This window comes from Moschus berezovskii, chromosome 25, assembly GCF_049115385.1.
Source record: "Moschus berezovskii isolate FMDL1 chromosome 25, NW_MosBer_1.0, whole genome shotgun sequence".
Classification (NCBI taxonomy): domain Eukaryota; kingdom Metazoa; phylum Chordata; class Mammalia; order Artiodactyla; family Moschidae; genus Moschus; species Moschus berezovskii.
The window spans coordinates 36,246,071-36,259,284 of record NC_142484.1 but is presented as its reverse complement, the minus strand read 5'-3'; the positions used below and the strand labels follow the sequence as shown (position 1 = coordinate 36,259,284).

The 13,214-nt window shown below is 40.4% G+C and overlaps 1 protein-coding gene across 1 annotated transcript in view; it reads left to right on the top strand.

Annotated features, from left to right (window-relative positions):
• Positions 1 to 12,863, top strand: part of PRCP (prolylcarboxypeptidase) — a 91,760-nt gene extending 78,897 nt beyond the window's left edge. The window contains exons 8-10 of the mRNA XM_055416093.2: positions 3,254 to 3,418; positions 4,909 to 5,096; positions 12,121 to 12,863. Of these exons, the coding sequence (XP_055272068.2) occupies positions 3,254 to 3,418; positions 4,909 to 5,096; positions 12,121 to 12,337 (570 nt within the window). The 3' untranslated portion in view covers positions 12,338 to 12,863. The remainder of the gene's footprint in view (positions 1 to 3,253; positions 3,419 to 4,908; positions 5,097 to 12,120) is intronic.
• Positions 12,864 to 13,214: the final 351 nt, after the last annotated feature.

The window sequence follows — 13,214 nt, the reverse complement described above, 5'->3', positions numbered from 1 at the left end:
TTTCATTTATTTCTACAATTCTATCTTCTAGCTCGCTTATCCTGTCTTCTGCCTCCGTTATTCTACTGTTTGTGCCCTCGAGAGTGTTGTTGATCTCGTCTATTGTATTATTCATTGTATATTGACTCTTTTTTATTTCCTCTAATTCTTTATTGAACATTTCTTCCATCTTCTCCATCCTTTTCTCCAGTTTATTTATCTGTAACTCCATTTTGCTTTCCAGATTTTGAATCATTTTCACAATTAAAATTCGAAATTCTTTATCGGGTAGGTTCCCTATATCTTCCTCTTTTGTTTGTGTTGGTGGGCATTTATCCTGTTCCTTTACTTGTTGGGTATTTCTCTGCCTCTTCATCTTGCTTATATTGCTGTGTTCGGGTGGCCTTTCTGTCTTCTGACAGTCTGTGGAGTTCTCTTTATTATGTAGTTGCCTCGTTATGTGTGGGGTTGGATGGGTGACTTGCCAAGGTTCCCTGGTTAGGGAAGCTTGAGTAGATGTTCTGGTGGGTGGAACTGGATTTCTTCTCTCTGGAGTGCAAGGAAGTGTCCAATAATGAGTTTGAGATGTCCATGGGTTTGGGGTGGCTTTGGGCAGCCTGTATATTGAAGTTCAGTGCTATTCTCCTGTGTTGCTGGATAGCTTGCGTAGTATGTCTTTCACTGAAACTTGTTGACCCTTGGGTGGTGCCTGGTTTCAGTGTATGTATGGAGGCCTTTGATGAGTACCTATCAATTAATGTTCTCTGGAACCGGAGATCTCTGGTGTTCTCAGGATTTGGCCTTAAGCCTCTGCCTCTGGTTTTCAGTCTTATTCTTGCAGGAGGCTCAAGGCTTCTCCCTCTTCTGTTTTCTGGTCGCCTCAGTGTCTAATTCCCGTCCTGACTCCAGGATGCGGTGGTGGACACTTTTTTTTTTTTTTCTCCCCAGGCTCTCCTATTCAGTCCTGCTGTAGGGAGGGAGGAACAACTAACAAATACCCCTGGGCATCTGTGGGGAGTGCTCGCGGTGTCTCAGCTACACTGGGAATGCTCCCGCTCGAGGCGTGTGTGCTTTCCCTGTTTATGCTGCTTAGGCTTTAGTTTGCTCGGCTGCAAGCTGTCCGCGGCTGGCGCTGGGTTGCGTGCACTTCCCAGGTCTGATCGGCTCAGGTTCAGGTCCTCGGGTACTCGACAAAGGCAGACTTGGCTGGGCCTGCGTTTTGTGCCTTCCCCGGTCCTAGCAGCTCAGGTGACCAGGCGTTTGGCGAGCGCAGTCGCTGCGTCTTATCGCCTTCCCGGTCCCCGCCGCTCGGTTTTCTGGGAGTACAACCGGTGCAGTTTCTCAGGTGGATATCGACCGGCCCGAACCCAAGAAGTCCTGGCCAGCAAGGAAGCTTGCCTGCAGCTTGGCACGGGAAGCCTCTCTGGGGCCGCGGCTGCCCCCGCCCCGGCGCTGGCTGCCCTCCCCGCCTGCGTCGGCGGGGGCTGGGGCGCCCAAGCCCGGTTCTCCCTCTAAGCGCGGGCGCCGGCTCTCCCTCCAAGCGCGGGCGCCGGCTCTCCCTTTACGCGCAGGCGCCTGCTCTCCCTCTAAGCGCCTCCCTGCCCAGCCCCCGCCTGCTAGTGAGGGGCGCGGGAGTCTGCGCCGCTTCTCCGCTGAGAGTTTCCTCTGAGCACTTAGTCTGTGAGTTTTAATTATTTATGTCTTTTGTCTCCCAGTTATGCGGCCCTCTGAGGTTCCACTCGCCAGTGTTTCCAGGTGTTTGGAAACTTCTCTCTCTCTCTTTTTTTTTTTTTTTTTTAAGCCTCCCTTCCCTGGAGGGAGCTCCGTCCCTCCCTCTTTTGTCTCTCTTTTTATCTTTTTATCTATTTCCTACCTCCTTTCAACGACTATGGGCTGCTTTTCTGAGTGCCTGATGTCCTCTGCCGGTATTCAGAAGATTTTTTGTGGGATTTACTCAACGTTCAAATGTTCTTTTGTTGATTTTGTTGGGGGGAAAGTGGCCGCCCTGTCCTATTCCTCCGCCATCTTCCCGTCGACCCTGAGATGCTTCTTATAACGCTACAGATATAGGAGCTTGGTGGAGTTTTTCCAAAAGAAATTTAATAAATTTTTCATTTTCATAAAAAGATAGTTATTTAATCAGCAAGCACTTAGTTGGCAGATGCCTTGCTAAGTGCTGAGGGAGACATTCTGGAATCAAATGAGTACGGTATCAGCATTACAGGGGCTCTGATAGAAGTAGGCACAGGATGCAGTGGAGGCACAGAGAAGAGAGTGATTTAGTTCTTCCTGCCTTGAAGGCATAGGCAAGTGGCCTCAAGGAGGAGGTGATACTTGAGCTGCATTGAGGAAGATGAGTCAGTGTTTGCCAGGCACTACTGCATTGGGAGAGTGGGAGCAGGGCATTTCAGTGTGAGTGATGGCAATGAGGAGGAAAAGAAGTTGGTGTGGTAGAAATGGTTTTGCTGCTGCTGCTAAGTCACTTCAGTCGTGTCCGACTCTGTGTGACCCCATAGATGGAAGCCCACCAGGCTCCCCCGTCCCTGGGATTCTCCAGGCAAGAACACTGGAGTGGGTTGCCATTTCCTTCTCCAATGTGTGAAAGTGAAAAGTGAAAGTGAAGTCGCTCAGTCGTGTCCGACCATTAGTGACCCCATGGACTGCAGCCTACCAGGCTCCTCCATCCATGGGATTTTCTAGGCAAGAGTACTGGAGTGGCTTGCCATTGCCTTCTCCGATGGTTTTGCTAGATTAGAGCAAAAGCTATAGAAGATGAAACTAGAGTGGTAGGTGGGGAGGACTTTGCATACCATGCAGATAATTTTGGTTTATTTCTAAAATTTGGGGGCTAATTTTTTTTTTTTTTTTGGCTGTGCCAAGTTTTAGTTGTGGCACTTGGGACCTTCAGTCTTTGTTGTGGCATGTGAGTTCTTTTAATTGGGTTATGCAGAATCTTTAGTTGTAGCATACAGACTCTTTAGTTGCGGCTTGTGGGATTTAGTTTCCTGAACAGGGATTGAACCTGGGCTCCCTGCATTGGGAGTGTGTAGTCTTAGCCACTAGACCACCAGGGAAGTCCCATGGGAACTAATTTTCAAGGTTTATTCATTTATGAAAGTGGTTATACTCAAGAAATAGAAATTGTCAAGCAGTGAAGTTAGATGCTAAAGATTGTTTATGATCAAATCAGAATCATGTTTCTTCTTTGTTTTAATAAACTGTGATTTTATATTTATATTTGATTCTTCTCCCTTTTATCTCTCTAAAATGACAGGTAGTGTGCCAGTATTTGAAATATTTCAATGTACCTGATACCGTGATGCTGCAGAATATTTTCCAAGCTCTGAATGTGTATTACAATTATTCAGGCCAGTTGAAATGTCTGAATGTCTCAGAGACAGCAACTAGCAGTCTGGGAGTCCTGGGTTGGAGCTATCAGGTAAGTGTGTATAATTTCCCCAGTGGGAGCTTGCTTTTCACCATTATGGTTGTACTATAACAGAATCCTCAAGATCTTGTCAAAGATCCAAATTTGGGTTCTGTTACCTTACACTTCAAGACTGTGGATGAGTTTCCTCATTCATTCATTAAATACCAATTCACAAAAGAGACACAGATGTATAGAACAGTGGGAGAGGGTGAGGGTGGGATGATTTGGGAGAATGGCACTGAAACATGTATATTATCATATGTGAAATGAATCGCCAGTCCAGGTTCAATGCATGATACAGGATGCTCGGGGCTGGTGTACTGGGATGAACCAGAGGGATGGGATGGGGAGGGAGGTGGGAGGGGGGTTCAAGATAGGGAACACATGTACATCCGGGGCAGATTCATGTCATTGTATGACAACACCAATACAATAAGGTAAAGTAATTAGCCTCCAGTTAAAATAAATAAATTTAAAAAGTTACCAACTTCCAGCTACAAAAAAAATAAATACCAATTCAATTTTTTAAAAAATTTATTGAAGTATAGTTGATTTACAATGTTGTGTTAATTTCTAATAAACAGCAGAGTGACTCAGTTATACATATGCATATTCTTTTCCATTATGGGTTGTTGCTGGATATTGAATATAGTTTCCTCTTCTATATAGTAGGATCTTGTTGTTTATCTATCCTATATATACTACTTCGTTCCGTTCCGTTTAGTTGCTCAGTCGTGTCTGAATCTTTGCGACCCCATGGACTGTAGCCTACCAGGCTTCTCCGTCCATGGGATTCTCCAGGCAAGAATACTGGAGTGGGTTACCGTTTCCTTCTCTAGGGGATCTTCCCGACCCAGGGATCGAACCTGGGTCTCCCGCATTGGAGGCAGACGCTTTAACCTCTGAACCACCAGGGAAGCCCAGTTTGGTATTTAATCATCACCAAATATATTCTGAGTACTTACTGCATGTCAGGCACTATTCCAGGCTCCAACTACATAAATTGGATATACATTTGTTTTATTGTAAATAAAATACTACCTAATCATCAAATGTAGCTTGGTGGAAAATATAGGTAGCTAAACTAATATTACAATAGATCTTAGTAAGTCCTGTAAAGGTAGCATTTTATGGACACAGAAAAGAAGAGGGAGTCTAACTTGATTCTATCTGAGCCTTCATTTTTTCATCTGTACAATGAGAATAGTAATAATAATAGCAATATTTTCCTCCACAGTTGTTTTGAGAATTCAATATGATAATAGATATGAAGTGAAATAGTTTGCGAAGAAGGAATATATAGCCCCAACTTCTGTGACTTCTCAGCTGAGCCTCAGGAATAAAGAGAGGTGGTATGGAGTAGAGAACAGGGGCTCTGAAGCCAGACTGCTGAGTTCAAACCCTCACTTTTTTCCTTCTGAGCTGTATGACTTGGACAATTTATTTCACTCTTTGTGCTTCATTTTCTCACTAGAATCTTTCCTGGTCTGCTTTTTCAGGCCTGTACAGAAATGGTCATGCCCACCTGTTCTGATGGTGTTGATGACATGTTCGAACCTCACTCATGGAACATGAAGGAATATTCTGATGACTGTTTTAAACAGTGGGGTGTGAGACCAAGGCCCTCTTGGATCCCTACTATGTATGGAGGCAAGAACATCAGTTCACACACAAACATCATTTTCAGGTGAATTTTTGTTGATTCAAAGAAAATTCTAGTTGATGGAGACATTTGTAGGATGGGTGAGAAAAGAAAACCAGGAAAATGTTGCACAGTTAAAACAATGTAGAATGTAGCAGTGGTATCTATATTTTTCTACTCCTTGAAAGAAAGGATTCTGAGAGGTGATACGATTTTTTGTTCTATTGCAGTATGTTTAAAGGCTTAAAAACAACAGCAACAAAGTTAAAATATTTTAAAAAGTGTGCTCAAAAGAAAAGGAAGCATCATCTGTTGTTCTCAATTTGTCTCATGATTGTTTCTATTGTTATCAATGATAATAAAAAATCTTCAGTGTATACCTAACAAACACTTTTGAGTTGCCCACTCTGTTCTGTCCCAGAACAGAACTATATGAGGCACTTTAAATAAATCACTTAATTCCCACAAAAACCTTGAAAGAAGTTTTTACAGTCCCTGTTTTACTGAGGAGGAAAGTGAAAGTCAGTGTGTGCAGTCACTTGCCAAAACTCAACCAGTTTTGTTTTAGTTACCAAGTGATAAAGCCAGTTTTCAACCTTGGCCTATCCAACTACAAAAACTGTTTATTCTTTAACACTGTTTCTCTAGAAGAGTCATATTTGGTATTGGTTCATATCAGAGTTAATCAATTAGACTCTAAATGTGCCTGATTGTGACTTCAAAATTTCAGTGTTTTGGCTTGAACATTCGGTTGTTAGTTATTAAAATAGCAACCATTTAATAAGAAAATTCCCCAAGTTTATGTGGAAATAGTAGAGAGATATCCATACATATCTCCTAACCAATTGTTTAAATTGTAAGTGTTATTCTTTTACAAATTCTTCTGAAAAGAGTCACATTTGACTTTCGAGACATGACCGAAAGCATTTAGGAAGGAGCAATGCTGTTTTAACTGAAAGATCATTCTCTGTTTAGGCCAGTGTAGGCCAGTAACACTGCCCATTTTGCAAAAGAACCTTTTTCTTGTTGGATTCATGCTACTTTCTCACTCAGTAGGGTATCTCCCCCCATCAAATGTGAGACACTAAATGCAACACTTAAAGATTCTTTTTGTTTAATTCCCTAGAATTATTTACCTTGTCCTCAGAAGAATTCTTCTAAACTATACTTTTCAGCTCAGCCTTTTGAGGTGACAGTTGAGCAGCTAAGTGTATTTAGGGTAGGAAACTGTACCAAATTAGGGTGTTTGAAATCAGGAAAACATGAAAGGACTGAGAGGACTGAAAAGGCTTAAATGTAAGCCTTGGGTATCAAAGCTCGTCTTTGTTCCCTCAGAGAAGGAAATACTTTATCATTTTCTTGTTTTTAGAAACTTACCTCAAGGTAGTACTTATATGGATTTCCCTGGCATGCGGAGGCTATAAGCTCATCCTTATTTGCTTTGACCTCATAAAGCTGAAGTTCAAGTTGACTTGTAAAGTGGAGTCTTTGAATCTTATCTATGAAGGTTTTGATATTTGAGTTTTGGTCAAATACTTTGTGCTTTTTTGTTGGATTCAACCATTACATGAGTATTTTACTTGTCCATTTATCCTTTTATACTTATTTTCCTCTGGGTATCAAAATAAGTTATTGTCATCATTATCATTGGGGAAAGGATAGATTTTGTTGAAAAAAGTTGGGAGTAGAACTGAAACAGTACGTAGAAAATATGGCCCAACATAAAAAAAAAAGCCAACTTTTGGCTAGTGTAAGAAAGGACTTCCTAACAGAGCTATGCATAGTTAGAGTGAACTGTCTTAAATTATTGAAGCTCTTTGATCCTCAGTTTTCTCTTCTGTAAAATGAGAATAATAATGCCAATCACCCTATAGAGTTGCTGTGATGCTTAAAAGAGTTAACCGAGTGAAATATTTAGCCCAGACCTGGCAAATTATATGCTCAAAAAATTTCCATTGAATGAATAAGTGGAAGTATACTCATAGCCCTGAAATTTAGCTTCGAGCCAGCAGGGAACTACTGGTCCCTGAATGTCCTTTTCCTTCCACTTTTTTTTCCTTTTCTTAAGACTCTGGCATCCTCCAGGAAACCTTCCCTGACATCTCCAAGGAGGTGACATTTCCCCTACACACTTATCTCCTCTAAAGCCTGTGACTATCCCTTAGCACTCTGTGTGGAAATTACCTGTTTGTGTTTTTCTCTGCCCCTGACTCATTTCTCTGTTCAAATGAGATTATGAACTTCTCAGTGACAGAGAATTTTTCTTAATCATCTCTGTGCCTTTAGCACCTGCCACAGTGACTGGCACATAGTATATGCCCAGTTAATGTGTGTGTTGGTAAGGATGAGAAATGACATAAAGCTCAGGAAAACTTCAGAGGCATGTGAGGAAAGTATAAAGGCAGAACTATATAAAAATGCTGGTTTATCTTCCTGCAATGGCAAATATACTTTTAAAAAGAAATTTTTTTCCCATGTACTGCTAGGTGTGAAAAATTCAATGTAAAACTTACCTTATTTAAAAATTCAAAATTCGATTGCTTTTCTAAAGAAAGCACATTCCGAAAATAAAAAAGCAGCAGTAGGTGTTTCTGTTCTGACTTCTGAGTGGCTATCAGTTGCAAACTATTTATGGTTGACAATAAGAAAATGTCCAAGGAACCATGTGGAAAGCATATTTTATGTTCATACTTCTCTCCTTAAGGCATCTCACACAAATCCAACTGTGACTACTTTCTTGGTTAGAAAATTCAGCCTGTTTTTAGTTGTTGAATTAGAGATCTGCAAGTTAAGAGCTTGGGCTTTGAAGTTGGAGAGACCTAGGTGCCATTCTGCTTCTGTTAACCATGTGCCTTCAGGCAAATTGCCAATTTATATTAGTTAGAAATAATAACTACCTGCCAGAGTTACTTCAGGGAGTAGATAATCATAGAAGTGAGCACTATGAGGGCAGAGATTTTTGTCTGTTCACAATTGAGTTAACTATACCCAGTCAGTTCCTGATACATAGTAGGCAGTCAGTAAACATGTTGAGCAAATAAGAATTTAATAGTAGCTATTAATAGTTCCATTTTAGCAATTTTCTTATTCCACAATATTTTTGTTGGAAGGATTTATTTTTTTCCCCAAAACCCTGTTGTTGAGAAATTATCTTACCAATGGTCATTTTCAGTTATTTAAATATAAATTCAAAAAGGAGTCCCTGAGAAGCTGGTTAATTTAACATAATTTTTCAGGCAAATTAATTGTTGCCAGCAATTAAGTGAGGCTCACTGTTGGGAATTTTATGCAGGCATCTAGGTTCTCTCATGAAAGCCAGTATTTTTTTCTCCTGTAAATTTCCCAGTGACTGATTTAGCTGTCTCATGTCTAGGACCAAGAAATTCAAGTCCATGTGCATTTTAGGTCTCTCAGCAACTCCAAACACTGTTGCTAAGCCACTGGGTGGATTCAGATGACCTTTTAAATCAAATGCAGTTTGCTTATTATGTAGCTGTTGGGATAGCTTTTTTGTTTTGCAAATAATGGAGAGTTTCCTATCTTGGTTGGTCCTGTCAAATTGGAATAATGATAAAGGCCACTTGTTCACTTAAGAGAATCCAAGCCCTTGTGTAGTTTACTTTAAAAATTTATCTCCTAGTTGAAAACTAACATCCTATTTTGCATGTGAGTTTTTCCTCTTGTTTTTTAAAACCAAAAAAGGTAAATTTTCAGAGTGATTTCTCCCCCCAAGAATGATGTTAAGTTGCAATTGAATTAATTTCTTAAAAAAACAAAAATGTGGTTAAAAGGGTAGTCAGGCTAGAACAGGGATTTTAGACTTGTATTTCAAGCATACATATATTTAATGTACCTAAATGCTTATTTCCTTTTTAACTTGAACCTTTACCTAGAAAATTGATTGCATGCATTTTTCTGACCAAATTTCTGTGAGAAATGCTGTGGCATCCCTTTTCATGCTTCATTTACCTCTTAGAAGTATTAAGACTTCTCATGCTTATAGAATATGATAATAATTATAATAATACTGCACATTCATGTGGTATTTTATAGTTTATACCTTATTTCCAAATGTATTATTCAAATTGAACCTCACAGTGTCTCTGTGATTGAAGGGCATTATCTTAAAAGTTTTTTTTTGGTAATACACATGAGAATTAGATTCAGAAGGGTTAGGTGACTTACCCAAAGTCATGTGGCTTACTGGGGACTAAAACTTAGACCTGCTGACTTAGTTCATTGTTTCTTGCCAGTATTATACCTAGCTGAATGTCATTGTCTGTATATTTACATTAATCACTTATGTGAACTCTACTTTTTCACGTAAAAAGTACTGTAGTGATTTACATGTTCCTGAACTCACAAGCATATATGTATAGACCTCTTTTGTGTAAGGCGTCTGATATAAGGCTACAAATAACTAGCTTATTCTTTTTTATTCATTCAATAAATATTTGTATAACTCGTAGTATATGCCAGGCACTGAAGATACAGTAATAAAACAGACAAAAAACCCAGGCGTTGGGAAGTTTTAGTTTGACAGATGGGTAAAAACAAGATAGCACTTATAAGCATGTTAGAAGGAGATAGGTGCTAAGGGGGGAAATATAAACCAGGGAAGAAGGTTATGAAATGTTAGTGGGGGTTGTGGGGGAGTTTGAATTTTTGATGAGATAACTAAGGAAGACCTCTACTACTAGATATCTACTATATATCTACTACTGTGGGCAAAAATCCCTTAGAAGAAATGGAGTAGCCCTCATGGTCAACCAAGAAGTCTGAAATTCAGTCCTTGGGTGCAGTCTCAAAAATGACAAATAACCTTGGTTCGTTTCCAAGGCAAACCACTCAGCATCACAGTAATCCAAGTCTATGCCCCAACCACTAATGCAGAAGAAGCTGAAGTTGAATAGTTCCATGAAGACCTACAAGACCTCCTAGAACTAACACCAGAAAAGATGTCCTCTTCATCATAGGGGATTGGAATGCAAAAGTAGGAAATCAGGACTACATGGAGTAACAGGCAAGTTTGGCTTTGGAGTACAAAATGAAGCTGGGTAAAGACTACACAGAGTTTTTTCAAGAGAACACACTGGTCATAGCAAACACCCTCTTCCAACACAAGCGACAACTCTATACATAAGCATCACCAGATGGTCAGTACTGAAATCAGATTGATTATATTCTTTACAGCCAAAGATGGAGAAGCTCTGTCAGTTTAGTTCAGTTCAGTCCAGTCGCTTAGTCGTGTCCAACTCTTTGTGACCCCATGGACTGCAGCACACCAGGTCTCCCTGTTCATCGCCAACTCCTGGAGTTCACTCAAACTCATGTCCATTGAGTTGGTGATGCCATGCAACCATCTCATCCTCTATCGTCTCCTTCTCCTCCCACCTTCAATCTTTCCTAGCATCAGTGTCTTTTCCAATGAGTCAATTCTTTGCATCAGGTGGCCAAAGTATTGGAGTTTTAGCTTCAGCATCAGTCTTTCCAATGAATATTCAGGACTGGCACTTGTCTTATTATATTTTGCCTTGCCTGCCTCCTGAGAAATCTGTTTTCAGGTCAAGAAGTAACAGAACCAGACATGGAACAACAGACTGGTTCCAAATTGGGAAAGAAGTATGTCAAGTCTGTATATTGTCCCCTTGCTTATTTAACTTATATGCAGAGTACATCAGGCGAAGTGCCAGACTGGATGAAGCACAAGCTGGAATCAAGATTGCCGGGAGAAATATCAATGACCTCAGATACGCAGATGACACCATCCTTATGGCAGAAAGTGAAGACAAACTAAAGAGCTTCTTGTTGAAAGTGAAAGAAGAGAGTGAAAAAGCTGGCCTAAAACTCAGCATTCAAAAAACTAAAATCATGGCATCTGGTCCCATCACTTCATGGCAAATAGATGGGGAAATAGTGAGAACAGTGACAGAGTTAATTTTGGAGGGGCTCCAATATCACTGCAGATGGTGAATGCAGCCATGAAGTTAAAAGACTCTTGCTCCTTGGAAGAAAAGCTATGACGAACCTAGAGAGCATATTAAGAAACAGAGACAATACTTTGCCGACAGAGGTTTGTCTAGTCAAAGCTATGGTTTTTCGAGTAGTCACATATGGATATGAGAGTTGAACTATAAAGAAAGCTGAATTCTGAAGCATTGATGCTTTTGAACTGTGGTGTTGGAGAAGACTTTTGATAGCCCCTTGGACAGCAAAGAGATCCAACCAGTCAATCCTAAAAGAAATGAGTCCTGAATATTCATTGGAAGGACTGATGCTGAAGCTGAAGCTCCAGTACTTTGGCCAGCTGATGCAAAGAACTCCTTAGAAAAGAGCTTGATGCTGGGAAGGATTGAAGGCAGAGGAGAAGAGGATGACAGAGAATGAGATTGTTGGATGGCATCGCTGATTCAATGGACAAGAGTTTGAGCAAACTCTGGGAGTTGGTGATGCACAGGGAAGCCTGGTGTGCTGCAGTCAATGGGGTTGCAAAGAGTCAGACACAACTGTGTGACTGAATTGATTGAAGAGATAATTAGCATTTTTAAATATAGTTTTTTTTTTTTCTTTATCACTAGGGTTCTAGGAAGGAAGGAAACAGGTTTTAATTGAGGGATGCCCACGTACCTAACATTTATTCAGTATATATACATGTACCATCTGATTTAACCCTTAAAGCAACCTCCTGAGGTAGGCCTTGTTAACTCTGCTTTACATATGAGGAAACTGAGACAGCTAACTTATGTAAGGTCAGACAACTTCTGAGTAATGAAGCCAGGATTGGAATTGAGTCTTCTAAATTCGAAGTTCCAGTATAATCTAGATTGATTCATGGGCACCACCTTCAGTGTTCTCTGGTCCTATTTCTTGTACCTGGTTACAGAAGTATTGTCAAACTCCAGGATGAAGCACCTTTCTATATGACAGATTAAATCCTCAGATCATATTCCCTAGCTTATAAGCTTATAATTTTAGGTGTTATATGTATATAATAGGTTTATCCTATCTTATCTTTTATGTAGATATGAAAAACTAGCAATCTGATTTTTTTTTTCTTTCCCTCACTTAGCAATGGTGATCTAGACCCCTGGTCAGGAGGTGGAGTAACCAAGGATATTACAGACACCTTACTTGCGATCGTCATCCCAAATGGAGCCCATCATCTAGATCTCCGAGCCAGCAATGCCTTGGATCCTGTCAGTGTGCAATTAACTCGCTCCTTGGAAGTTAAATACATGAAGCAGTGGATCAGTGATTTCTATGTCCATCTGAAAAAAATGAACTGAGTAACTTTTGATCATTTTCAGTTTCTTCTTTTAAGTTTACTCCACCTACATTTCCATTCACTTTGGCTTTCTGTGCATAATTACTTTCCCTTGTTCATTAAATTTGGTGTGGTGAAGACTGAGATAGAGCAAATGTGATGGTGGGGATAGCAGCCATCCCACGACCCTAGTCCTCGCCATCCTTGTGCCACCTCTAGGAAGAATCTCTTCACAGCTTTCCCACACCATCCACGGCCTTCATAACTGGAGCAGAGTATTGACTGCCTTTCACAAGAGGGAGAATCACTTCTTTTGTTTCTCTGAAAGCAAGGATTTCTCTTGGTTTTGAAGTTGAAGTCTCTTTGGCCCATTTGTCACTTGCCCCTTTTCTACCCTCCTAAAAGGAAAAGAAGATGGATAAAAATGATGTAATTGCAGCTGGTAGGAAGGATATCCAATGCCAAACCAGGAAATGGGAGTCATTTCTTTTGTGCTTGATTCAATGACTTTGAACTGTGCTGTAAATAAAGAATAGGGCTGGATCTTATACCTGTGTGTTGCTTCTGAAGCTTGCTCCAGCTGTTAGGAATGCTGTGTGCACTGGGCTTGGCTGTTTTTAAAGGAAAGTCCTTTAATTTTCTCTCTTCTATTTGGCAGCTTTTCTTATTCTGGGATATTTGCCACTGTGGTACTGCCAGTAAGAAATCTGGCCTTTTCTGCCCCATTTCTCTTTGTTTCTAAGGTAAGTTTTGTGGTAATTTGGTTACATTTTGCCAGTTTAGGAAAATGACTCTGTTTTCCTTTTCTTTTTACATCTAAGCAAGCTTTTATATTCTCCAGTTGCTGATGATACTTCAGTAAGAAGCCTTTAAAAATTGATCAATCAGCTGTTTGGAAG